The sequence below is a fragment of the Netta rufina genome (assembly GCF_964035555.1).
Source record: "Netta rufina genome assembly, chromosome: 14".
NCBI classification, from domain to species: domain Eukaryota; kingdom Metazoa; phylum Chordata; class Aves; order Anseriformes; family Anatidae; genus Netta; species Netta rufina.
The window spans coordinates 8,926,547-8,954,131 of record NC_140137.1 but is presented as its reverse complement, the minus strand read 5'-3'; the positions used below and the strand labels follow the sequence as shown (position 1 = coordinate 8,954,131).

General features: G+C 48.8%; 1 protein-coding gene across 3 annotated transcripts in view; it reads left to right on the top strand.

Annotated features, from left to right (window-relative positions):
• LOC311214632 (protocadherin alpha-C2-like) overlaps positions 1-27,585 on the top strand; it is a gene marked incomplete at its 5' end in the record, with an annotated part of 121,491 nt that overhangs the window by 19,327 nt on the left and 74,579 nt on the right. Inside the window, one exon of one of the 3 annotated variants that reach the window (XM_084295316.1) lies at positions 19,018-21,801. The exons of the other annotated variants lie outside the window; for them this stretch is intronic. Within the exon in view, the coding sequence (XP_084151442.1) occupies positions 19,372-21,801 (2,430 nt within the window). Of the gene's footprint in view, positions 1-19,017; positions 21,802-27,585 lie in introns of those variants that run through there. 3 annotated transcript variants of the gene reach the window in all.

Sequence of the window (27,585 nt, the reverse complement as noted above, 5' to 3'; positions counted from 1 at the left end):
GCCAGCCGCGGGCTGCGGGTGCCGGTGTCGGACGTGAACGACAACGCGCCGGCGTTCGCGCAGGCCGTGTACACGGTGCTGGCGCGGGAGAACAACGCGGCGGGCGCGGAGCTGGCGCGGCTGTGGGCGCGGGACCCGGACGAGGCGGGCAACGGGCGCGTGAGCTACTCGGTGGCGGAGGGCGGCGCGGGCGCGGGGTCGGGCGCGGGGTCGGGGTCGGGGTCGGGGTGGCGTCCGGCGTCGAGCTACGTGTCGGTGGACGCGGAGAGCGGGCGGCTGTGGGCGCTGCGGCCCCTGGACTACGAGGAGCTGCAGGTGCTGCAGTTCGAGGTGCGTGCGGTGGACGCGGGCGAGCCGCCGCTGTGCGGCAACGCCACGGTGCAGCTGTTCGTGGTGGACGAGAACGACAACGCGCCGGCGCTGCTCCCGCCTGCCGGCGGCGGGCCGGGGCCCTGGGCTGCGGGCGAGGCGTCGGCGTCGGCGTCGGCGCCGGGGTCGCTGTGGGCGTGGGCGGCGTGGGGGGCGCCGGCGGGGCAGGTGGTGGCGAAGATCCGCGCGGTGGACGCGGACTCGGGCTACAACGCGTGGCTGCGCTACGAGCTGTGGGAGCCGCGGGGCAAGGGCCCGTTCCGCGTGGGGCTGTACAGCGGCGAGGTGAGCACGGCGCGGGCGCTGGAGGAGGCGGACGGCCCGCGGCAGAGGCTGCTGATCGTGGTGCGGGACCACGGGGAGCCGTCGCGCTCGGCCACGGCCACGCTGAGCGTGTCGCTGGTGGAGGGCGCCGAGGCGGCGCTGTCGGCGGCGGCGGCGGGGGCGGGGGCGTCGTCGTCGGGGGCGGGGCTGCGGCCGGCGGCGGGCGCGGAGGGCGGCGCGGCGGCGGCGGCGACGGCGACGAACGTGTGGCTGGTGGTGGCCATCTGCGCGGTGTCGAGCCTGTTCCTGCTGGCGGTGGTGCTGTACGGGGCGTCGCGCTGGGCGCCGCGGGCGGCCGTGCTGGCGGGGCCCGGGCCGGCGACGCTGGTGTGCGCCAGCGAGGTGGGCAGCTGGTCGTACTCGCAGCGCCAGAGCCGGAGCCTGTGCGTGGCGGACGGCGCGGGCAAGAGCGACCTGATGGTTTTCAGCCCCAACTGCCCGCCGCCGCCCGGCCCCGCGGCAGAAAACGGTTCTGCCGAGAAGGGACCTTCGCTCTCCCCGTACTCTTCAGGCACGGTAGGTTGCCCCTTGTTTTTTTTTTTATTTGTTTTCTTTACCAGGTCTTCTGTTCTGTCTTCCAATGATATTTCACGGTACGTAGGTCATTGAAACGATGTGCTTGTGGAAGTAATTTTACAAGGAGATTGCGAGCCATTTAGTGCTTCTGGATGTAGCCTTGGTTTTCGCTTTAGACACGTGTATTTCTTGTTCTAAAAGTGAGTGCTCGACTGTTTTGCGTTCTGTGTGTGCTTATGTGAATGCTTAGTAGAATTCGCATAGCTCTATTCTTTTTCCTGGGTGACTTTGTGCTGACGCATATTCCTTGTTTTGTAAGATGTTTTTTGCCATTGTACGGCATCGAATGCTGATGGTATGAAGTAGCCACTCTTTCATTTTCCCTGTATTAGAACTCTTTAACCTGCAGAAAGACCCGTTTGTGTGTGCCGAGGAGCTTGGTGGCTCCTCCGGATGAGTGCCATCAGAGTATTTCTTATTTTTAAAATCTACTGGAATATAGTAGGTTTTATGAATGTTGCAGCTGTATGCGCCAATGTGGTCTATGCCTTTTTTTTTGTCTGTGAGTCTCTCACGAGGTGGTGTTCTTCGGTAATTTTAGGAAGCTGATCTACATGAACCCGGTAATATGCAGTGTGATGAGGGATAGAATGGTTGGTAGAAGTGGCGGAGAATGTTCTGCCTCTGGAAGTGTGTTGAAAAGTAGGGAGAAATGAGACATTGGATGCTTTAATTCAGCCTGGAGAGCTGTTGGAGGGAAGGGTGCCTCCCAGCCCCACTGTACCTTTCTATCATTGTCTCGTTGCTCTTGTTTGCTGTCTTTTCTCTTCTGCCCTTTGTCTGTTCTTTCTCATTCTGTGAGTCATACAGGAATGTCTTTTCTTCCCCTTGATGTGGTTTCAGCGCTGTAGGTGGTTCTATGAAGCCCTTGTTTGGTCAGTTGGCATCGTATTAGCACCAGTATATGAATGCTCACATGATCGTTACTTCCGTTATTTCTGAGAAAGACATGGGTGTGCAAGGACGCTTTCCTTTTTCCTTTCCCAATTTTATTTTCTACAGAAGTCTGCTGTGAATGGGGAGAATAGAGGAAAATTTGTGATTGATGTGACAAGTGGAATCCTCCCCTTGAGACCATCCTAAAAGGCAGATATGTTGGAAGTTGGGTGTGTTTTCTTGGGGTTGTTTTCCAGTCTAGTTCTTCATATCTTTTTTTCCTCCCAGTCTTCGTAGTTCTCCTGCTTTTGAATGCCTTTTCTGTAGGCCATTTCAGCATTTTCTCTTTGAAAACAGGAAAGTGTCCCTCAAAGAGAACCTGCTTTGGTCATCATGCTGGCATTCTCTGAAAGTCTTCCTGGTCTTCTCTTTTGTATAGAATTTAATTAGGGTGGAAACAGCTTACATACAAAGTTCTATTTGAAAGTCATCTTGGCCTTTCTTTCAAGAGGAATGAAAGAGATTGGTTTCTTCCGTGTTATCATAAATCTTACCCTTTTGATTAGCACTGAAGATAGAGCTGACATATCCATGTCACTGTTTTCCCTATGCAAAAGATGTCATTTTCTACCCTTAAATGCTTGGTTACTGTTCAAGCACAGTCACTTTTGGGGCAACATTGTTTTCCTCATCTGCTCGGCTTGGTGGTGTGGAAAAATGGAAAATGCAAAAAAATGGAAAATCTTCCATTTACCCACCCAGGTGGTCTGCGTCATAAACTCTGTCTCTAGTTCTTGGCAGGTGCCCTGTTTATTTACTCAGCTGCATGGGTTAATAGGTCTTGCAATGTTTGTAATGTCACTTACCATGAGTTTTTGAGACCCCTGAAGGAGGCATTAAGTGTCACATGTCCTGGCAGAATTCTCTTCCCATCTGCAGTATTGACCTTATCATCTTGGTCAAGCTCTCAGCTTTGGTCTTCCTGCCATCTGTGTAGTTAATCATAACTCTTAGAGCTTCCCTTCATCTTGTATGGAGTGTCTTCGCTTGTGTATGCTTTTCTGTCATGCTGGTATCCCAGTTCTAATGCCCCTTTTCTTCTGGCTGCTACAAAGTGCTGGATTTAAGCCTTTTCTTGATCAGTACTCTGTTCTCCTCCTCTTGGATTCTCCTCTGTCTTAGTGATTATGCAAGGTGAGCATGGTTGTTACTCCAAGCTCTTCTTTGTTGGTCTTGTGTGGCATAATATATTGTGTTTATGTGGCAAGGTTTGGTACGGGAGGACTGCAGTGCTATCCTCTGTGAGAAGAATCCAGAAGCTGCCCCATGTTAGCTGGCTCAAAAGGGACCCACCACTGTCCAGATCTGAGCCAGTAAGGGACTGTGGAATAATTGCCTAAGGTGACTTGGAAATTAAAGAGATATTCACATTTCAAAGAAAATGTACAGCACTGAAGAAGCTATAAACTTCTTCAGATGAAGAAGGATGGAGCGTAGCTGCACTACCTAAATGTTCCCTAGGCCTCCCACCTTAGATGTTAATCACATTAGGGGACCTGATGTGCTGACTCTAAGGAACAGTGTGGAGTGTAAAGCAGAGTGAAGATGCTGCGGCTAGGCTCTGTGACAAGATGGGAACTTGGTTGTTCTTGTGCATGCTGAGACTGATAAACTGCACATTTGCTACCCTGAGCCAACGACCTGTTGTGTTTCTGACAAAGCGCTGTACTCTAGTGAACTTTGCCCATTGTAATATCATTATAATACGAAAACACATCTTCGTCCCAAAAGGTACCTGCCTCCAAAGTGCAACCACCCCTCACTGAGCATGCTCTCTGAATTTCTCAGAGCCTATACCTTTTGTGCATCGAAAGGAGCGTGGCCAGCAGGTCAAGGGAGGTGATCCTTCCTCTCTATTCTGCCCTGGTCAGGCCTCACCTGGAGTACTGTGTCCAGTTCTGGGCTCCCCAGTACAAAGAAGGCAGGGATCTTCTGGAAAGAGTCCAGTGGAGGACCACAAAGATGATGCGGGGCCTGGAGCATCTCCTCTATGAGGAAAGGCTGAGAGACCTGTCTGATCAGCCCTGAGAAGAGAAGACTGAGAGAGGATCTTATTAATGTTTACAAGTATCTTAAATGTGGGGGACAGAGGGATTTGGCCAACCTCTTTTCAGTGGTTTGTGGGGACAGGACAAGGGGCAATGGCCACAAAATGGATCACAGGAAGTTCTGCATCAACATGCGAAAGAACTTCATGGTGAGGGTAACAGGGCACTGGAACAGGCTGGCCAGGGAGGTTGTGGAGTCTCTTTCTCTGGAGATATTCAAGGCCCATCTGGACACCTACCTGGACAACCTGCTTTAGGGAACCTGCTTTGACATGGGGTTGGACCCAATGATCTCTTGAGGTTCCTTCCAACCCCTACAATTCTGCAATTCTGCGGTTTAAACAAAAGCAAGAAAACTTTCCACTAATCATAACCAATATATGCATGACCAGAGTCACTCAAGCTCCACCTAAAATATAGAAAATAATATGAACTGGTTTAAGAGAGAGGGGGTGTGACGGAACATAACATTGTAACTTCTGGAATCAGTTGACAGGCTGAGTCCCTCTTCTGCCCTGCATTGGGACGCCTTTGGGTAAGATTGGACAGTTGGTTATACCAAGTGCCTCCCTTGGAAACTTAGAAATCTCTATAGAGTCTTTGTGCTTTTTAATGCATTAATAACCAGGCTGTGTTACTCATACTTTTGGCATTTGAATGTGCTTTGCAGACAGTGAATTGATTGCAGGCAATTGAAAGAACCTGTGTACCTGTTTCTTTAATAAATTGCACTAGATTGCATTGAACCTAGCTGTGATAGTTCTCATTGAACACAACCTCATTGAACTCTTTAAGTGTGGATGTGGCTGTTCATAGAATGCGACTAGAGTGAGCATGTGCTACATTATTTGTGCATCCATAATTGTGATAGTTCAGTACCCTGAATATGACTGGACTTATAATGGCTTATTGGCTACACCCTTTAATGCAACAACGATGCTGCATATGCCTCTGTGAGGGCAGATTTAAGAAACGGAAAAGAGCTGCTGTGCAACTGCGGCTTGGAGAGTGTGGAATGAGAAAAAGCCTTACAGACACCAAGGTCAGTGAAGAAGGAGGGGAAGAGGTGCTCCAGGTGCTGGAGCAGAAGTTCCTCTGTGGCCTGTGGAGCAGAAGTTCCCCTATGGTATGGTGGAGCAGGTTGTTCCCCTTCAGCACATGGTGTACCACAATGGAGCACATTTCCACACTGCAGCTCATGGAGGAGCCTACGGTGGAGCAAGTGGATATGATCTCATGAAGGCTGCGGCCCGTGAAGAAACCCCACCAGAGCGGACTTTGGGCCAGAGCTGTAGCACATGGAGAGGAGCCCATACAGGAGCAGCTGGTCTGGCAGGGGCTGCTGCCCATGGGGGACCTATGTTGGAGCAGTGGTATGGACCCATACTTGGAGCAGTTTTTGAAGAGCTGCTTCCTGTGGGAAGCCCAGACAGGATCAGTTTGGGAAGAACCACATCCTGTGGGAAAGACCCCATGTTGGAGCAGGAGCAGAGAGTGACTGTGAAGGAGTGGTGGAGGCAAAGTACCATAGACCGACTGCAACCCCATTCTTTGCTCCCCTATGCTGCTTGAGGGGTGGCAAGAGGAATAGGGTAGAATGGTGAAAGAGGGTAGATGGGGGGAAGATGTTCTTAGTTTGTTTTATTTGTTTCACATTTGTCTAACTTGCTGGTAATAGGTAATAAATTTCTCTAATCTCCCTATGCTGTTTTGCCCATGATAATTATTGAGTGATCTCCCTATCCTTATCTCAGCCCTTGATCCCCTTCCATTTTGTTTTCCGCCCCTTAGCCTTTGGGGAGGGGGAGTGAGAGAGTGGTTGTGGTGCGGTGCAGCTGGATGAAGCCACCACACATAAATAGATTTATGAAATACTACAGATTTGTTGTGGACATGGAAAAGATAGGAGAAATGTTTCATGTTACCCCTTTGCAAGCAAGGGGTACATGCACTTTATAATACAAGGTACTTAAGGGCAGAAGAGCATGAACTATGGTAGGTGTGAAAAGCATGCAGTGATATAGCTCTGTTAGGCAAGATGCACTGATGGAGGTCTGCATTTTGAGTGACTGAGTACATATGTAAAAACAACTCAATAATTAGTCCTGACTCTGCAAATTCCGTCCACCTCGCAGAAGTAGCTTTTGTATTGCTTTCTTTTTTCTTCCCTGAGAATACTTTTTAAAAAAAGGATTATTTTGTGTTTCTGTGTGTATGTGTGCGTGTTATGGCGATCATATGAATAGGAACTGGAATGACACTTGAAACTCCCAATTCCCCCTACACTTGCCTTTCTGAGATGTGTTGGGAATCGTAAGAGCCACTCCGCCAAATATTGTTAACTGTTTGATTTCATAATTTGTGCCCCTTGGCATGACGATGGGTAGCTTTCCTGCAGTTGCTTAAGATAAGGTTTACCTGGCAATTACACCATGAGGGTTCAAGTTTAATTTTTGTTTCCTTCTTCGTAGAAGTGGATACAAGAACACTGGCAATACAAGCTGTGATTTAAGCTTAAGGCTGGAGAAAACCTGCTTGTTTGTCTAGTTCCATTTCGCTGAAATCACGGTCAGTGGTCCCCCAAAATATCCCTTAAAACTCCTGAAAATGGAGACCCAGGAATGAATCAATAACTTTATACTAGCCATGTGGATACTGGTGTATTTAAAGATGGACTATCACAGACATGTTTGTCATAATTGGTAGCATTTGGTTAGCATTTGGCGTCTTTGTTTTGCTTTGATCTGATGTTATGACACTGGTGTTTCTGTGCTAGACCCAGCAGCTGGCTACTGTGTGAAATTCTGTTTCATGTTGCTGCTTGGCCTTTGTGGTAGGGATAGCAGCAAGCATCAGTAATTGTGTAGGGAATGGTCCCTGAAGTATTCATCTCAGTGGGTCGGTGGGGGCATGGGGATAGGATGTCAGACAAGCTATACCTTGACAGAGCAGTGGTGAAACCCTTCTGTGTTGTCCTTTGTTCCACGATGTGTGGCTGAGTACTACTGAGGGGCATCCTGCAAGGGCTTGTTGCTATTGGTAACGGACTCATTGAAAGGCTGTCCTGTGAGCACCTGCCTGCCTAAAAAGGTAAGAACTTGCTATTTATTGTGGAGCTCCAAGTGAGAGACGAAACTCCCAGGGAATGCATTACTAAGGTACATAAAGAGTTGTAGAGAGCTCTGTTTCCTTGTGCTATTTCTCTTTTTTGGGAGGATTTATGCCATATGAGTTACATTTAGACTGGCATGGGGGACTGGGGAGTCAGCGATGGAGTTGGAAGCCTTCGGAATTTCTATGCATTGATGGATTCTAAGGTTGGACCTGTATCTCAAAAGGCTGTCATAAAGCCTTGCCAAAGAAAGCATTATCTGCTTGTTTTCAGCGTTGATGCACTAGTCAAAAAACTATTTCCATGTGAACATGTGTTCTTTCCATGGACGGAAGCCTGAGACTATTGTCTTCTTCTGTAGAGGAAACAGCTGAACTCTCTTTGCAGAGAAAGCATGAAAGAAGGAGGCCGAGTTACGCCTCATCAGAAACATGTAGGGAAAACCAAATCAGGAGACCAGAAGTGGAGGAGGAGGGTGTATTGAGTGAAGATCTTCCCAGGTGTGATTCCTGGGTTAATGGAGGCATTTAGGAAACGTTTTGGTAAGTATAAGTCAATTACAGTGCCTTAAAGAAAAAGAAAACAAAAATACAAAAAGAAAAAAAGAAAGAAAAAGAAGACTGCCGTCAGAGACGTTTTCTGCGAAAACCTTCTGGTGGGAATTCCCGGAGCGTATTGGCCGGGAGGGAGCGGCCACGTCCCATCCTTCGGAGAGCTGCCGCGGGAGGAAACCGCTGGCGGGAGAAGGAGCCGCGATCGGACACAAGGTGCCGCTGTCGGCCGAGAAGGCGGCGTGAGCCATCAAGAAGGCGGCGGCTCCACCCCGAGTGTGTGTCACGGCTGCCGTCAGCGGGCGGGCGGCGGAGTGAGCCCGGATGAGGGGGATGCTCCGGTTGGGCTAGGTCGGCGGAGCGCGGGTCGGCGGCGGGGCGGGGGACGGTGCCGGGCGGCGTTGGGAGCCGTGCGGGGCGCGGGCGGCGGCGGCGGCCATGGTGGTGTGCGTGCGGGCCGTGGTGCGGGTGCTGGTGCTGCAGGCGGCCTGGGCGCTGGGCGGCGGGCAGGTGCGCTACTCGGTGCCGGAGGAAGCCAAGGGCGGCACGGTGGTGGGGCGGCTGGCGCAGGACCTGGGCCTGGAGGCGGGCGAGGCGGAGGCGCGGCGGCTGCGGCTGGTGGCGCAGGGCCGGCGGGCGAGCGTGGAGGTGAGCGGGGCGAGCGGGGCGCTGGTGGTGAGCTCGCGGCTGGACCGGGAGGAGCTGTGCGGGAAGAGCGCGCCCTGCGCCCTGCGCCTGGAGGTGCTGCTGGAGCGGCCGCTGCGCGTCTTCCACGTGGAGGTGGAGGTCACCGACATCAACGACAATGCGCCGATCTTCCCCGCCGCCACCAAAAACCTCAGCATCGCGGAACTGTCACTACCGGGATCCCGCTTCCCGCTGGAGGGCGCTTCGGATGCGGACATCGGAGCCAACGCGCAGCTCTCCTATACCCTCAGCCCCAGCGAGCACTTCGCTCTGGACGTGAAATCCAAAGGCGAGAACAAACATTCCGTAGCCCTCGTCTTAGTGAAATCTCTGGACCGCGAGTCGATGCCAGAGCATCGTCTGGTGCTGACGGCGAGCGACGGGGGCAGGCCGGCATTGACGGGCACGGTAGAGCTGGTGGTGTCAGTGCTGGATGCAAACGACAATGCGCCCCAGTTCAACAAGTCGAACTATAAGGTTCGGCTCCCAGAGAGTGCGCCGCCGGGAACTGTGTTTCTGCATCTAAAGGCGACAGATAAGGACGAGGGAATTAACCAGGAACTCTCTTATGGCTTTAGCGAGGCAGTTCCTGATAAATTGAAGGATTTGTTCATAATTGACAGAGTATCAGGGGAAATGAGGACTGCAGGACAACTAGATTTCGAGGATGTTCAGTCGTACGACCTGGAGGTCGAGGCGAGAGACAAGGGCGTTCCGCCGTTGTCAGGACACTGCAGCGTGGAGCTGGAGGTGCTGGACGTGAACGACAACGCGCCCGAGGTGTGGGTGACGTCGCTGTCGGTGCCGGTGCCCGAGGACGCGTCGGTGGGGACGGTGGTGGCGCTGCTGAGCGTGTCGGACCGGGACTCGGGGGCGAACGGGCGGGTGCGCTGCGCGGTGTGGCCGCCGGCGCCGTTCGGGCTGGTGGCGACGTTCGCGGGCTCGTACTCGCTGGTGCTGCGGGAGGCGCTGGACCGGGAGCGGGTGTCGGAGTACGAGGTGGAGGTGCGGGCGGAGGACGGCGGGGCGCCGCCGCTGCGCGCCAGCCGCGGGCTGCGGGTGCCGGTGTCGGACGTGAACGACAACGCGCCGGCGTTCGCGCAGGCCGTGTACACGGTGCTGGCGCGGGAGAACAACGCGGCGGGCGCGGAGCTGGCGCGGCTGTGGGCGCGGGACCCGGACGAGGCGGGCAACGGGCGCGTGAGCTACTCGGTGGCGGAGGGCGGCGCGGGCGCGGGGTCGGGCGCGGGGTCGGGAGCGGGGTCGGGCGCGGGGTGGCGTCCGGCGTCGAGCTACGTGTCGGTGGACGCGGAGAGCGGGCGGCTGTGGGCGCTGCGGCCCCTGGACTACGAGGAGCTGCAGGTGCTGCAGTTCGAGGTGCGTGCGGTGGACGCGGGCGAGCCGCCGCTGTGCGGCAACGCCACGGTGCAGCTGTTCGTGGTGGACGAGAACGACAACGCGCCGGCGCTGCTCCCGCCTGCCGGCGGCGGGCCGGGGCCCTGGGCTGCGGGCGAGGCGTCGGCGTCGGCGCCGGGGTCGCTGTGGGCGTGGGCGGCGTGGGGGGCGCCGGCGGGGCAGGTGGTGGCGAAGATCCGCGCGGTGGACGCGGACTCGGGCTACAACGCGTGGCTGCGCTACGAGCTGTGGGAGCCGCGGGGCAAGGGCCCGTTCCGCGTGGGGCTGTACAGCGGCGAGGTGAGCACGGCGCGGGCGCTGGAGGAGGCGGACGGCCCGCGGCAGAGGCTGCTGATCGTGGTGCGGGACCACGGGGAGCCGTCGCGCTCGGCCACGGCCACGCTGAGCGTGTCGCTGGTGGAGGGCGCCGAGGCGGCGCTGTCGGCGGCGGCGGCGGCGGCGGGGGCGGGGGCGTCGTCGTCGGGGGCGGGGCTGCGGCCGGCGGCGGGCGCGGAGGGCGGCGCGGCGGCGGCGGCGGCGGCGACGGCGACGAACGTGTGGCTGGTGGTGGCCATCTGCGCGGTGTCGAGCCTGTTCCTGCTGGCGGTGGTGCTGTACGGGGCGTCGCGCTGGGCGCCGCGGGCGGCCGTGCTGGCGGGGCCCGGGCCGGCGACGCTGGTGTGCGCCAGCGAGGTGGGCAGCTGGTCGTACTCGCAGCGCCAGAGCCGGAGCCTGTGCGTGGCGGACGGCGCGGGCAAGAGCGACCTGATGGTTTTCAGCCCCAACTGCCCGCCGCCGCCCGGCCCCGCGGCAGAAAACGGTTCTGCCGAGAAGGGACCTTCGCTCTCCCCGTACTCCTCAGGCACGGTAGGTTGCCCCTTGTTATGTTTTTTTATTTGTTTTCTTTACCAGGTCTTCTGTTTTGTCTTCCAATGATATTTCACGGTACGTAGGTCATTGAAACGATGTGCTTGTGGAAGTAATTTTACAAGGAGATTGCGAGCCATTTAGTGCTTCTGGATGTAGCCTTGGTTTTCGCTTTAGACACGCGTATTTCTTGTTCTAAAAGTGAGTGCTCGACTGTTTTGCGTTCTGTGTGTGCTTATGTGAATGCTTAGTAGAATTCGCATAGCTCTATTCTTTTTCCTGGGTGACTTTGTGCTGACGCATATTCCTTGTTTTGTAAGATGTTTTTTGCCATTGTACGGCATCGAATGCTGATGGTATGAAGTAGCCACTCTTTCATTTTCCCTGTATTAGAATTCTTTAACCTGCAGAAAGACCCGTTTGTGTGTGCCGAGGAGCTTGGTGGCTCCTCCGGATGAGTTCCATCAGAGTATTTCTTATTTTTAAAATCTACTGGAATATAGTAGGTTTTATGAATGTTGCAGCTGTATGCGCCAATGTGGTCTATGCCTTTTTTTTTTGTCTGTGAGTCTCTCACGAGGTGGTGTTCTTCGTTAATTTTAGGAAGCTGATCTACATGAACCCGGTAATATGCAGTGTGATGAGGGATAGAAAGGTTGGTAGAAGTGGCGGAGAATGTTCTGCCTCTGGAAGTGTGTTGAAAAGTAGGGAGAAATGAGACATTGGATGCTTTAATTCAGCCTGGAGAGCTGTTGGAGGGAAGGGTACCTCCCAGCCCCACTGTACCTTTCTATCATTGTCTCGTTGCTCTTGTTTGCTGTCTTTTCTCTTCTGCCCTTTGTCTGTTCTTTCTCATTCTGCGAGTCATACAGGAATGTCTTTTCTTCCCCTTGATGTGGTTTCAGCGCTGTAGGTGGTTCTATGAAGCCCTTGTTTGGTCAGTTGCCATCATATTAGCACCAGTATATGAATGCTCACATGATCGTTACTTCTGTTATTTCTGAGAAAGACATGGGTGTGCAAGGACGCTTTCCTTTTTCCTTTCCCAATTTTATTTTCTACAGAAGTCTGCTGTGAATGGGGAGAAGCAGAAGAAAATTTGTGATTGATGTGACAAGGGGAATCCTCCACTTGTCACATGGCCTTCTTCCGTTCCTTCTCATTCTGCGAGTGGTACAGGAATATTTTTTCGTCCCCTTAATGTGGTTTCAGTGCTCTAGATGTTTCTGCGAAGCCTTTGTTTAAACATTTGCCATCGTGGTATCACCTGTATGTGAATGAATGCTCGATGCTGATTAATTAGCCACTCTTATTTTCCTGTATTTGGATCCTTTAACCTGTAGACAGACCCGTGTGGGCATGCTGAGGAGGTTGGTGGCTCCCTTGGGGTGACTGTAAGCTGAGTATTCATTATTTTTTAAATCTGCTTTTTTGAAACTTGTTTTTATGAATTGCTGTATATACACTGAGTTTTATTAACTGTTCCATATGCATCAATGATTGGTAGGGATTTTTCGGACTTGGTATTTGCTGGTTGGTAAAGGTACGGCCTTGGTAACGTTAGGGAGCTGAACTTCATGAACTGAGAAATATGGGGTGTGGTGCAGGACAGAAAAGTTTTTGGAAGTTCTGGATAGTGTTGGTGGATTTTGTTCTGCCCCCGAATATGCATTAAAAAGTAGGGAGAAATGAGAGATTGGATGCATGGAGAACTGTTGGAGGGAGTGCTTTTTTCTGGCCTCACCATGCCTCTCACTAGGACCTGACCCCACTCTCAGGGTGTTGTGGCCTCTGTTCTTCACTATGCTCCTCAGAAAAGCACCGTGAGAAATAAGGTCGAAAATCATTCTGTTGCCATTGGTCAGAAAAGGAAGAGTGACTGAAGGAAAAGTTGAAGATCGTGTTTCTATATGCAATATTAAGTAGTGGAGAGATGATAGGATGAAAAGTTTTGCTTTTCCCGACTATAGACTAGAAGAAGTTGGGAAACGCTGATAGAGCTAGAGAGAAGTTCTCTAGCAGTTTTGCAGATTGATTTCCCTATGTAGACAGTGATTGTTTACTTACCGTGTTGTTTTAATGTCATTATCAAAGCGATAATGATGTTATCCTGGCCGTTCACTGATGGCACTGGTCGTTTGTCCTCATCCAGGCCAGCTCCAAAACACTCTGTGTGATGAAATATTAGGGTTTCTTGGTTGATGTTAGAAACTGTATACAACTTCCATGGGGAAGCCTGTAGGTCTCTTATATCTGATTTAATTTTCATTTTAGTTTAAAAACGTGGTCCGTTGGGCTGTCGGAGCAGTAAGAAGAAACAGTATTTTGGTATCATTCTTCTTGTTATGCACTCATTTTGCTGAAGACATGCATTTGGATAATTCCCATAGATATTGACAATTTCTTTTGATAACTCGTATTCTGTTGGGCTTTCTACTACTCGTAGGCAGAGGACTACAAAAAATAAAATTGCCGATCCTTGATGCGGAATTGACAAAAATGTTGCTGATAGGTGTACCGAAATCCAGTAAAGAAAGCTGAAAACTTTGTGTCATTTAAAGAAACAGAAAATCGTAAGAGTGGCTTATCCATAAAAAATAAATCCATAAAAAATTGTGACCGAGTCCCTCGAATTTCTGTTTCCTTCCTGCATCTGTTTTAGATCTCTTAGTAGGGACTTCGAGTTCTGTGTGTATGTGATGGGGATTGTGTTTGTAAACTCCTTTGGTCACATCTGGAAGCTTATGCATATAAAGCAGAGAATGGATGGTATCATCTTGAGTATGTGTGAGCTGCCTTCATTTGTCTATGAGCGAGGCTTATTCCAGGGCTGTAGAACAGTCATTGTCTTTCCTTAAATTTTCTTTTATTCACACGGATGTGATAGAAAGCAGGAGAAGCAAACCGCGATCTCCTAGAGAAGAATCCTCTAGTTTAAATTGAATCAACTTGTTGAGTTGATTCAATCATTCATTGAGTCAACGGTGTAAAAGGATACAAAACCACAGCTCGTTTAACTATGGTTAAGGGCGATGTGGAATCTCTTAATGCCGATCATTTGGCTTTCGTATGGTTTCTCTTAATTTCTCTGACTGCATTAATGAAGATCTGAACGAGATTTGCTGTAGACATACACTTGCAGGAAATATGTCGGGATTTCTTTTATAAATATATATTAGTCTTAACTTCAGAAAGAAATGTCACGGATGCTTTTCCTTCGTAGCCTAGTCGGGGAAGGAGTCGTTAAGGGAAGGCACAAAAATATCCCGTCTGTTTCTTGAGTAAAAGGCTTGTCAGTCGCTGCAAGCCCAAGCTCTCATTCCTCATTCCCGGTGCACGTTGTCCTGGAACGTGGTGCAGATTAATCTCTCAGGCACGGCGCCGTCATGGTGGGCGAAGACCGTGGGTGTGCGAGGGACAGCTGGGACAGAGCTCAGAGTTGGAGCTGGGCGCGCTGCACAGCGCGTCCGTGGGCGGCTCTGGGAGCGGAAGAGGGCGGTAGCACAGCAGCTGCCGCGCTCCGCTCTGCTGGAGGGAGGCGGCTTCGCAGACTTAGGTCCCTGCATTTTGCAGGCAGGGAAATGCCCGACAGAGCTGTAGGAGGAGCTGCGAGAGACACCGGGTTCTCGGCTCGGAGCTGCTCTGCCGCACACGCGGGTCCGATTCCTGGTAGCCGCCTCTCCCCACCCCCGGCATCTTCCTCCAAGCGCGGTCTGTGCCTGGGGATACCAAACCAGACTCTGCCCTCGGATTCAGTAGACGAGTTCTTGTTTGCTATGTAGCGAATAGTACGTCGTGAGTCCGTGTTTCTGCAGCTTGATGTGGATGATGAGGATGTGGATAGTGAGGATTTTCCCGGGGTTCACCGAAATCTGGAAATCCTCTGTGTACGAGATTATTCTCCCCGGCTCATTTTAGCAATCGCCGCTCCCGCAGTACCCACGTAGCACCTGCGAGCTCCCTCGGCTTGCTGAAGGACATCTCGACATTGCTGGCCGCTCAGGCAGCGGTCAGATCCTGCCTCCGCTGAGGGCGGTCAGCCCTGCATTAACAAAAGCTGATCAGCGTGGGGCTGCAGCGCGTTGTGGAGCGGCTCTGCCCGGCCCGACCACCGGGGCAGGGAGCTTGCCGGGGGGGCGGAGGAGAGGCTGCTGGACACGGGAATCCGATCAGTCCACGCGGGACAGCGCGGGGTGCCCGCTATTTCAGGCCGAGGGGGGCATCTCCATCCTTGCGTTCGTGCCTGCCCGGGGGAGCCTCCATAAGAAAGGCGATAGCAGCGTCCCTGCCCCTCCGTCGGCAGCCGTTGTCTCCCTGCTCTGCGCCGGCACTTTGGGCTCGGTCCGAAGAGCTTCTCCTGGCTTCTAGCCCCGGTCTTCCTCAGTCCGCCGGCAGATCCTCTTCTCCGTCGGGCTACGAGCTCCTCTCCGGGCTGAGATGAAGGCTGCGGCTGCCTGTACGGGACAGCTGCCGGCGTGGCGAGCTTGCCCGTTCCCCGCCGAGGAGAAACCGCAGATCTGTCGGTCCTTCCACTTCCCCGGCGCCTTCGGTCCTTTCTGCTGTCTCCCGACTGGGACTCAGCTGCCTGGTCTGCGGCTAGCAGCAGACGGGCCCTTGATTCTGGTGGGCATCCCTGGGATTTCCCCACGGACCGAGAGGGCCGTGTCCGTGCTCTGCCAACCTCCCTCCTATTCGCCTTTATTTTTTGTCCTTGCTCGCTTAACGGTTTCTTCTGGCCGCTTCCATTGTCCCAGATACAACGTGCACGTCTGGTTGTATGACGTCTTCTTGCTGGAAAAGGAGGTGATTGGCTGAAAATATAGGGCAGGACGAAGAGAACGTAGGGGATGATCGGGGCTCTGAGGCGTGGTAAATGCAACGTTGCAGCCGCCTACAGGGAGGAGGGACGTGAGGGAAGCGCGCATCGGGGGCGGGAAGTGATGGGAGGGGTTATGGTGAGCGAGACCCCGGAGGTCCCGGACCATGCCCTCCGGGTGGCAAAAAGTTGAATTCTTCGGCGATTCGGGTCGCTCAGCTGTCAGGGGAGGGCGACAGAGAACGGTTCAGAGGTGACAGATTGAAGGCAAACGTGAGAGCAGAGGTGAGGGATTTAAAACAGTGGTTACGTTATCCTCTGTGGTGCCAAGGGAGGTGTCTACCTTAAAAGGTATTTAGTCTGGCTGATGTACGAATGAAGTAATTAGGATAAGCGACCGGAGATGGAGAGGAGACCTTGAAATTAGGATTGATGAAAACCGTGAAAGGAGGTGTGTTAGGAGGACGAGTGGCCAAGCAAGCACCATGGCTGGCTGTTGAGACACGTGCCGATGAATGAAGCTGCCTTACTCCTGGGGACATAACTGTCCACAGCAGAGTACAATAGCACAACGGGTGCTGAAATATTAAAGCAGGGCTGAAAGGTTTTTAAAAAAAATTAAAAAGGAGACTTGAAGGCAACACTTGAAGGCAAAATATTAGGCAACATTGAAAAGGACTTGAGACGTAGCAGAAAGCTGAAGAAATTACTTTGGATGGTAAAAGAACAGTAAATTAATGAATTAAAGCCAAAATCGATATAGGCTGCTAGATAGTTCTAAACAGGTGAGTATATCTTGGAAAGATGCAAATCTACAATTACTTTGACTGATTTTGTCCAGAGTTCATGCACTGATGGTATTTCAGGCACCAGTACACATAGCCACAGTTGGCTATTAAAATACTAGATTTTTTTTTTTTTTTTTTTTAATGTACCTTTGAGTGAGTCTGCCTGTTCAGTGGGGGGCTCTTGGACCCAAAATTTTTGGGTTTGCAAAATCAGTCACAGACTGGTGACTACAGTCTGTGTTTTATCTGTGTGTGCAATTGGGACACCAACACCCATCTGGCCCAGCCCTCCCATGTAGATTGGTTTATCTTTGTCACTGGCCAACACTAAGGGAAGTATTTCCTTTAAGTTTAATAGGTGTTAATCCATTGGGTCAGGGTATTTATAACGCTTGTGTATCACTACGGAACAATAAGAACATCTTTTTCATATATTGTAGAGGACATCATATCTTGACAGGCAAGATATCTAGGGAAAATTTGGGATGTGGAAGTCTTGATGATACTTTTAGGGTCACTAAGAGGGAATTGGGGATTTCTGCTGTTAGCAAGCAAAAAACAAACAAATAATAAATAAATAAATAAATAAACAACAACAACAAAAAAAACACAACAAGATAAATAGGGTATTATAGATATTTACATTATGTGCTGTATCCAGTAGTCACTTGACAAATTTACATGGTATGTAAAATAAGGTGGGTGCACACCAGCCTCACAATTCCTGCACTCAGGCCCCTGCAGCTGTAACAGGGGCTGTACAGTCAATGCAATGAAAGGAAAATGCAACATTCAGGCACTCCCAGGATCATCGGGAGTTAGAAAATGATAATAACTACTTGTGCTGGTTCTGACCAAGGCTTGCTCTGGTGCTGACAGGATAAAAACCTCACTCTGGGAGTTTTTGCTGAGCTGTGAGGATTCACAGAGATCTATTGATTTTATTTATTTATTTATTTATTTTTATTACTTAATATCTAGTTTCTGGCTGTGCTACCGATTTTCTATTTTTTTTTTAAAGGCTATATGTTCTGTGTAATAGAAATGCTCTTAGAATCATAGAGTCATAAAATATCCTGAGATGGAAGGGACTGACAAGGATCTAACTCCTGGATTCACACAGGACCATTCAAAAATCAGATCATGTGTCTGAGAGCGCTGTCTGAACACTTTTTGAACCCTGGCAGGCTGGGTGCAATGACCACTGCCCTGGGCATCTTGTTCCAGTGCTTGACAACCCTCTCGGTGAAGAATCTTTTTCTAACACCTAGCCTAACTCTCCCATCGCAGGTCCATGCCATTCCCTTGGGTCCTGTCACTGTCCTCAGAGAGCAGAGATCAGCACCTGCCTTTCTGCTCCACTTTCAAGGAAGCTGCTATGAGGCAGGCTGCTATGAGGCCTTCCTCTCCTCAGCCTCTTCTTCTCTGGTCTGAACAAACCTAGAGACCTCAGCTGCTCCTCATCTTCTTCTCCTCCAGACCCTTCACCATATTCTCCACTTGCACAGAAATTCTCAGCTGCATAAAGAAGCAGTGGATGCAGAAGGGTTAAGATCTTTCCTTGCTGCACATTTATAGCCTCTTGCTTTTGATTGATCAGGATCTCATGTTAATAAGCTCTCAAGAAGGAAGCTGGAATCTCAGGAGACCAGAGGGTTTGTCAGGGTCAAAGCCGGGGTAAATTGCTGCTGAAGGTCACTCCAGGAAGGTATTTTGCAGTGCATTCTGCCTTCTCTCACCTGCTTAGTGGGTCGGGGGAGCAGACAGCTTTGATTTTCATGCCTGGTCTGTTACCTCTGTGTGATAGCAACTCGTCTTCCAACAGTTCCTGGGCTTGTCCTAAATATAAAAGCTTTCTGGCGCCAGTATTTACTTCTCTGCAAGTAATTTGCATGCTGCAGCCTCCTGGATCCCCCTGCCCAGCCGAGCTGTCCTATCCTGCTTTGGTGGGTTGGATGGGAGCTCTGCTGTGGCTGTGGGTGATCAGACTGGGACTGTCAGAGAAGAAACCCACCTTCTATCCAATAACCCGAGTTAATTTACCGTGCCTAGAAGAAGAAACAGGGAAGAGTCTCTCTCTGTCTCTTTCATTTTCTTTTCCTCTTTTTTCCTCTTCTTTTTAGATTAACAAGGATAGAGCCGACTGCCTCCTTTAATTGTGCTCTTCAAACCCCTCTGGGAGATGTTGTTCTCAGCCAGAGCGTGCTGGGACTGTGCTGACGCATGTTTAGCCGATGCTTGTCACTTCTCATACGCGTTTCCTTTCCGCCCTGTTACTCTGATAGCGGGCGGCGGGCGCATCGTCTCGCTGGAGCAGAAAGGGGGAGGGAGCGGGGGCTTCTCCGCAGCTTTCCCTCACGGAAACCCAGCCCTGCCGCAGAGTCGGGGACCCAGAGCCACCTTCACCCCCCACCCCTCTACTCCCCGTCCCTTCTCCATGTCTCCATTGGGGCGTTTAAAAAAAAAAAAAAAAAAAAAAAAAAAAAAAAAAAAAAAGAAAAGGGGGGGAACGGAGCGGCGGGGTGGCAGCGGCGGGGGGGTCGCAGCCCCCTCCCTCGGCGGCGCAGGTGGTGCCGCGGCCTCTGGGTGGCGCCGCCGCCGCGGGCCGCCGCCGTGCGCCCGGTAAGAGCCGCGCCGGGCCGCCGGGCCGGCCACAGCGAGCGGCGGCGGCGGGGGCAGCGGAGCGCAGCGCAACGGAGCGGAGAGCAGCGGCCGCCTCTCCACGCACGGCGGCAGCGGCGGAGCCGCGCGGGGCCGGGGCGCCTCCACGGCTGCAGGGAACTTCTCGCTTTCCCGTTGGTGCGTCCCGGTGCTCGCTCGCTGGGAACTTCGGGCGTCTGATGAAATACCGGATTATGTTCCTGCCGAACCGGGCTGCGGGGAGCTGATCAGGGGAGGAAGAATGCGGGTCTATTTAATGGTCTTGTGCCTTACTTGCTGCACCGCGAACGGGCAAGTAGTGTACTCCATCGCCGAGGGAACAGAGCGCGGAGCGTCTGTGGGGAACATAGCGGAGGATATAGGAATAGATGCGGCTGCACTTTCAGCCCGGAAATTTCGCATGATCACCGGTTCAAGTAAGCAATATTTTAATATAAATGCAAGCACAGGGGTTTTATCTATTAACGAGCCCATAGACAGAGAGCAGATTTGTGAATTAAAAACTGCCTGTCTTCTGAATTATGAACTTGTCCTAGAAAATCCTCTAGAGCTTTATAGGATGGAATTTAAAGTCCTGGACATAAATGACAACTCCCCCATCTTTCCCGTAAGTGAATATCATATAAATGTGCCTGAGTTCCTGTCACCCGGGGCACGGTTTGCACTCCCCAGTGCCCAAGATCTTGATGAAGGTATCAACGGTGTCCAGAATTACACCCTGAATCCCAGTGAACATTTCCACTTGGAAATACAGATGCGTGGGGAAGGGAGTAAGTATCCTGAATTGGTTCTGAAGAAAGCCTTAGACAGAGAGCAGCAAGCCACTCACAGACTTGTTCTTACAGCCAAAGATGGTGGGGATCCTCCAAAGTCTGGTGATGTTACGGTCGTTGTGACTGTGCTGGATACCAATGACAATGCACCAGAATTCGAACAATCGGTCTATAGGGCAAGTGTTTTGGAAAACTCCCCCAACGGCACTCTGGTAGTGCAAGTGCATGCTGCAGATTTGGATGAAGGTCCTAATGGAGAGGTCATGTATTCATTTAGCAATACTACTGCTGTAGACCTACAGCGAATGTTCTTAATTCACCCGCACACTGGGGAGGTGACAGTCAGTGACATTTCAGCTGTTCAGAGACCACTCCTCGAGATGTTTATTGAAGCAAGGGATAAAGGGGCATTTGCTATGTCCAGCACAGCTAAGCTGCTGGTGGAGATCACTGATGTGAACAATCATGGCCCAGAGATAACAATTGCATCCCTTTCCAGTCCCGTTCCTGAGGATGCTGTTCCTGGCACAGTGATAGCTCTGCTGAGTATTATGGATAAGGACCCTGGGGAGAACGGGAAAGTAACCTGCCAGATCCCTGATAACCTTCCCTTCCAGTTAAAACCTTCCCTGGAAAACTATTACAGCGTGGTCACCAGTGGGCTTCTGGACCGAGAGCTGATCAGTGGGTACAACATCACCATTACTGCTACAGACTTGGGCTCTCCTCCCATCACCACTCAGAAGACCCTCTGGGTGCAGATCTCTGATGTGAATGACAACCCCCCTGTCTTTGCTGCTGACACATTTGATGTGTTTGTGGAAGAAAACAATCCACTTGGTGCTTTTCTCTACCAGGTTTCAGCATCTGACTCTGATATAGGGGAGAATGGACAGATCTCTTATATGCTTAGGAATTCCACAGTTGCAGGCAGTGCCCTGGCCAGCTTTTTGTCTGTGAGCTTGGCCAATGGGAGCATCTATGCAAAACGTGCCTTTGACTTTGAGCAGCTTAGGAGCTTCTATTTCCAAGTGGAAGCCAAGGACAATGGGTCACCAGCTTTGAGTGCTGCCATAACTGTGAATGTTTACATCTCAGACCAGAATGACAATGCCCCAGCCATTCTATATCCTGTCAGCCAGAATGGCTCAGTGGCAGTGGAAGTTGTGCCCCGCCTGGCTGATGAGGGTTACCTCGTGACCAAAGTGGTGGCAGACGATGAAGACAACGCAGAGAACGCCTGGCTCTCCTATCATCTTGCTCACTCCTCTGATTCCACCCTGTTCCACCTGGCACCACACTCCGGTGAGCTGCGCACCACACGCTCCATGCGTACCACTGACTTCCTCAAGCACAAGGTGGTTGTGGTGGTGCGGGACCATGGGGACCCGCCACTCTCCTCTACGGTGACTGTGGGCATCCTGCTGGCTGACAGTCTGCCCCAGGCTTTGCCTGACTTTGATGACAACGGGGAGCCACCACCACTGATCAACGCTACAAACCTCTACTTGATTGTTTCCCTTGCTTGTGTCTCCTGCATCTTCACAGTGTTCCTCCTCTTTCTTGCTCTTGCACGGCTGTGCCACTGCCGGGCTTGTCACCACCAAGGCTGCTGCAGCAGCAGCTGTTGCTGCCCAGCTGATGAGTATGAAAAGTATTGCTACAGTGTGCACATGCTTCCCAGCTCCCACCTCCCACCGGACATGCTGGAGGTCACTGGTGTGGGTAAACTGACTCACACCTACTTATACAGGGCATCTGTAGGCTTTGGGCATGGTAACAGCAGCATCCCAAATGGTGATGCTGGGAACGTTCCCAGTGGCTCAGGGTTACAGGTGCCAGGACCCTGCCTCCAAGTGCAGCAGGTCCAAAGTGATCGCTTGAGTGCTGTCTTCATGGTAAGTACTTCTTTCAGTTTTTTTCTCCCAAGTATGTGGCCATCTAGAAGCTACTGAGCATATTTGCAGGAGAGCAGGTGTAATTTCATGGCACCTGGAGGAAACTTCAGGATCTTTTATATCTTTCGTAAAGCCAGGATCTGACTGAAAAGCTCTCTTAGGGTGGAACATGGTCATGGGATGATAAAAGAGAATTTCTGCCTATGTTGTAATAGCAGGAATTCAATATGCAGCACCTCTTTAGAAAATGTCATTTTTAGCATTCATCTCTCTTTTAAAGCAATCCACATGTTTTGTGAAACTAAAATAATTCTCTTCTGGCCCTCTGACCAATCTGTTTTCTCCTCATTACTTTTATGTCTTATTGTCATCACAGTGTAAGGTTACAAGGTGGGATGTGTTGTAGGTTTAATCTTCTGAGCGTTACTGTGTCATTTTGTCCAAGATTCAGTGTTCTTATATGCAAAGTAACGTTGGTTATATTTTTAATCAGTGTTGTGCATCAACACATGAAGTATATTTTTGTGAAGTTTTGAGATGTTTTGCCTTCAGATCATCAACTTTCTCTATTATGTATGACAGCAACTTAGTTGTCTAGTTAGCAGCTATAGGCTGTAAAAGCATCATTGTGACTATGAACCAGATGCATTGCTCAGGTAGGCTCAGTCATTTAATTTGGTTTATACCAAAATTAAACGTATTATTAAAGAGCAATTTATTTTTTTCTTCAGTTAGGTCAGCTTTTGATGCCTCAGTTTAAGCAACTGGGGGAACCCTTATCTTCAGGGAACAGTTTCTGAGACTCGGTGCTCCAGTATGTCTCATGTTCCAACATTAGGAGAAATCAGATGTCAGTTCTTTTAGGATCACAGAGTTGTGACCAGTGTTGGCTCCGTCCACACCAATGTTCTGTGGTAAGAGCGATTCCAGATGTTCCCAAGGCATATGTGAGAACCCTTGGTAGACAAACATGGTATAATATGCTACCCGCAGTTGTTTTTATCCAAGTTAACAATTATTAGAGATTGTACAAAGTCAGTAATCATGATATTTATTTTCAGTTCTGAAATCATTATTATACCTTTTAATACTTAGAAATGGACAGTCCTGTTTTGAACCTAGATATATGGGTAGCTTCAGCAACTTCTTTAGCTAATCAAATACATATTCAGCTTTACTGTATTTGAAAAGAACTTCCTTTTATAACCTGAATTTCTGTGTAGTGATTTTAATGTCATCCCTTGTTCTAGAAAAGGTTCCTTATTTGCCCTTAACCAAGCAGTTAGTTTATAATGCCTTCTCTTATTCACTTGCTGACAAAGTGATATATATATATTTTCCCTATTTTCTGAATACTTTTCACACATAAATTCTACTCTCAAGGAAAGATCTTTTCTCAAATGTATGCTATTTGATTTATTCCTGATGGTCTACCTAGGATTTAACCAAGTCATAACCAGTTTTAAATCTCTATAGTGACATGTCTCACTATGCAAGGGGGTGGAATAACTAAATCTTGCAAAAGCGGACGTGTCAGTGCCTCCCAGTAAGAAACTGTAGTGTCCGAGAAAACAGTAATTGGCAGTATCAAAAGAAGGATTCGTACCTGAACATTTACTGCACTTTAGGAATGCTCTTGATTATTCTGAGGATCTGAGAAAAAAAAAAAAAAGGCTAAGTTAGTACCTTTATAATGGGGTGTAAAACCTCTTTGGCAATTTCTTAAGTGTCTTCTGCTGGAACGCTAATATTGTCTTAGATCTATCTTTGTCTGGAAAGTAGATGATAATTGCAAAAACTTTCATAACAAAGGTGATATATATTGATTATTGTCTTTGTTCCTATTGAGCAAGATCTTGAAGCTCAGGTTACTAACATATTAGTAGACTGTGTAATAATAAAAATGTGAATGTATCCCTGATCTCTTTAACAGGAATAACCAAGTGCTTTTCATTGCATCTTGCTGTATTTCAGTCATTCAGGTGAATTTTTAGACTTGAAATGTGATACACCTTTTTAGGAAATTTTCATAGTAGGGAAAATAAATTTTATTTTATTTTATTTTGTTTTGTTTTGTTTTGTTTTGTTTTGTTTTGTTTTATTTTGTTTTATTTTATTTTGTTTTATTTTATTTTATTATTTTATTTTATTTTAGGAAGGTGGTGGTGGTGGGGACAATTTTCTTTCCTTAGCTCCTATGTGCAGAAATGGGAAACTGTAGGTGTGACCCATGTAGGAGGTCCAAAGCCTATGCATTAACTGAGTGAGCAGAAGAGTAAGGGGCGGAGACTTTGAAAATTTATCTACCCTTAGAAACAAAATTTTGTCAGTTATTAAATTGGTGCTGATGAACATAGTGATTTGCTTACTGGATATTCAACTATATATATATATATATATACACACACACACACACACTGTCTTGGTTTCAGTTAGGATAGAGTTCATTTTCCTCCTAATAGCTGGTAGGGTGCTATGTGTTGGATTAGGATGAGAAGAGTGCTGGTAACATGCTGATGTTTTAATTGTTGCAGAGCAGTGCTTACACCAAGCCAAGGACTTTTCAGCTTCTCACTCTGTCCTGCCAACAGGCAGGCTGGGGGTGTAGCAAGAGCTGGGAGGGGACAGACCCACGACAGCTGACCCAAACTGGCCAAAGGGGTGTTCTATACCATCTGACGGCATGCTGAACAATATATAGGGGTGGCTAGCTGGGGTGGGGGGGCGGCTGCTCGGGGTTAGGCTGGGCATTGGTCAGCAGATGGTGAGCAATTGCATTGTGCATCACTTGTTTCGTACACATTATTATTAGTAGTACTATTATTATTATTATTTATTTTCTTGTCTTAATAAACTGCCTTTATCTCAACTCACAAGCTTCACTTTCTCGTTCCTCTCCCCCATCCCAGAGAGGGAGGGAGGAGGGTGAGCAAACGGCTGTGTGGTGTTTAGCTGCCAACTGGGTTAAACCACGACACACACATACGTGCACATATATAATTTACATGTACTGCATTCAGCTCTGGGACCCCCAGCATAATAAGGACGTGGACCTTAGAGGCACCACAGAGTGGATCTAGAGGAGGACCATGAGGATAATCAGAGGGCTGTAACACCTCTCCTATGAAGACAGCCTGAGAGACCTGGAGAGGATTAAAGAAGAGAAGGCTCTGGGGAGATATTATACTGGGCTTCCAGTACTTAAAGGGGGCCTACGGGAAAGGTGGGGAGGGACTCTCTAGGACTCTATAGCAGGGAGCGTAGTGACAGGACAAGGGATAACAGTTTTAAACTAAAGAGGGTAGGTTTCAATTAGGTATAAGGAAGAAAATCTTCCCTATGAGGGCAGTGACGCATGGAACATGATGCCCAGAGAAGCTGTGGATGCCCCATCCCCAGAGGTGTTCAAGGCCAGGCTGGATGAGGCTTTGGGCAGCCTGGGCTGGTGGGAGGGGTCCCTGCCCATGGCAGGGGGATTGGAACTAGATGAACTTTAAGGTCTCTTCCAACCCAGAACGTTCTGTGGTTCTACATATTTCTTGTAAAAATGGTAAGTTACTAAAATCAGGTGTGAGTGGAAGCTGCAGTTTGTGTACTTTCATTTCTGTAGCTGCTTTAGTTTCACCAAGTTTTAAAATAAAATGGAGTTATGTTAAAGAGATACTTGAAAAATAGTTTCCAGCTATCTGAGGTGGAAAATAGAATTTCAACTCGTTCTTGAAAACTGTTCTTTATTCCAAATCCCTGTGGTCTTGAATATGATTTCTATGCAGAAATATCACAATCACTTTTTTAGTGATGAATATTTTACTCCTTATATATTAAAATAAGAGGATTTTTTTTTTGTCATCAACCAATAGAAATTTCAATAATGAACAAATTGTAAGTTTGGGTGTTGACTGAATTTTGTGTTAAAGTGTTTTCAGACCAACTCATTTGGAGTTACAAATATAAATATTACATTATCCTCTGAAGTGAAAGGAGGCCACATTCTATTACTGCCTATGAATATAAATGTAACAAAAAGAAATCATCAAATACTTAAAAGACATTGGGAGCAACTCCTTTAGTTATAAATCAAGGCACCAAGAAAAATTCCAAAATTATAATTTAGGCAGAACTTAAATCACAAATTTAAAAAATATTTTTTTAGGATTATGAAATATACTTAATATTATAAAAACATTTTTTTAGTACTTGGAAGATAGAAAAATGTCTACATATGCTACAAGTTAGTTGCAGTTCCTGGAATTAAACGTATTTTCAAAATTTAGGTTTATTACTTTATTCTTAGTACTCTTTTGCTTCTGACTTAAATGACAGACTTGAATGCTTTTTACATATACAGAAGTGTGAGACCATTTTATGCTTTTATATCTTCTATTTAGGTTAAATCTAAAAATAGAACAATATATGGCTGTAATAGCAATACAGTGAACTATAACTGCATATCTTTCAGTATCTTGCTGTCTCTTTGTTCAATGTAGCATATATGACAGCTAAGTGAAAAGCATCTTACGCTGCAATGCTACTTTGCTGTGTTGGAGACAAAGGCATTGGTGGCTTTACTGAGTATAGGAAGCATTAGTTCATTGAGTGTTTTCAGGGTCATGATGTGGCCATGGATTTTTAGTTTTTTTGTCTGCTTGTTTTGTCCATTGTGTACATAAAAGGCCTGTAAGATATTTGCAGATTCAGAGTGGGGTAACTCCTCTGTGATTTTGCAATCAATATTTAGGTTACATTAAAAAATAGACACAACTTCAGCAATGGAGAATATTTCCTGGTAAACTGTAATGGCAGTGGAGTCATTTTACACAAGGTGTCATACATATCAAGTGACAAAAATGGATGCACTTACTTTTTGACAGTGGCATGCAGTATGTGCCGAATTGCTACAGGCTAAGCATCAGTGGCTTACTCACACAAGTAAAGACCAGCCATGTGAGTTAATCACTCCCTGCATCTCATTCTGATGGGACTGTGCCTCATAACATGGCCAAATATAAAAGTAAAGCAATCTTACTTTTTTTTTTTTTTTTTTTTCTTTCCTGTCTGAACATGTCCAGAAACAGCAGTCTTACTGCAAAATTGTAAGAATTCTGTTATATAGGCAGATTTCTTGGCTACAGAAGTCAGGAGGCTTGGAGTCTGGCCAAGAAAATCCTAGAAACAGTGATAGTTAAAGAAAATTCAGCAATAGAAATTCAGTAGGTTTCCCTCTTCCTGACCACTCTAATTATCTTTCACAAAGAAGGATGCAGCTTCAAAGTTCAACAACAGTGTGTTCAGAAAAGGCTACAGATGCCTGAGCTGAACCTTTGCATGTCTGATGTTTGCCTTGCAGTTCTATTTTTAGAAGTAGTGGAAGGGAGAGTGACAGAAGGAGTAGCTTGAGACAAAGGTTTTGAGGAGATGTGAAGAGTAATGTGTCTGTATTCGGAGATGTTTAAAGGCAATGCTGAGTGGGGAAGCCTAAATTATGAACTGGGCCGAGGGAGAGTGAATGTGAGTAGTACGTCTTGTATGAAAGCACAAGACAAGAAAACACCATTTGGATCAAGTCCAGTTCTTTACTATATCAGGCATCATTTGATCTTAAATCTTCACATTTAAAAATTTAAATCTAACTTGTAAAAATACTCCTTTTAATTGCACAATTCACTATGTTGTGCTGACTATTCCTGTTGGAAAGTTATTCTTCCAAGGCCTTGAAAAACTCTCTTCTGACATCCTGTCAATAGTTATTTGCTATGAATTTGTAGATGCTTGTTCTTGTGCCAC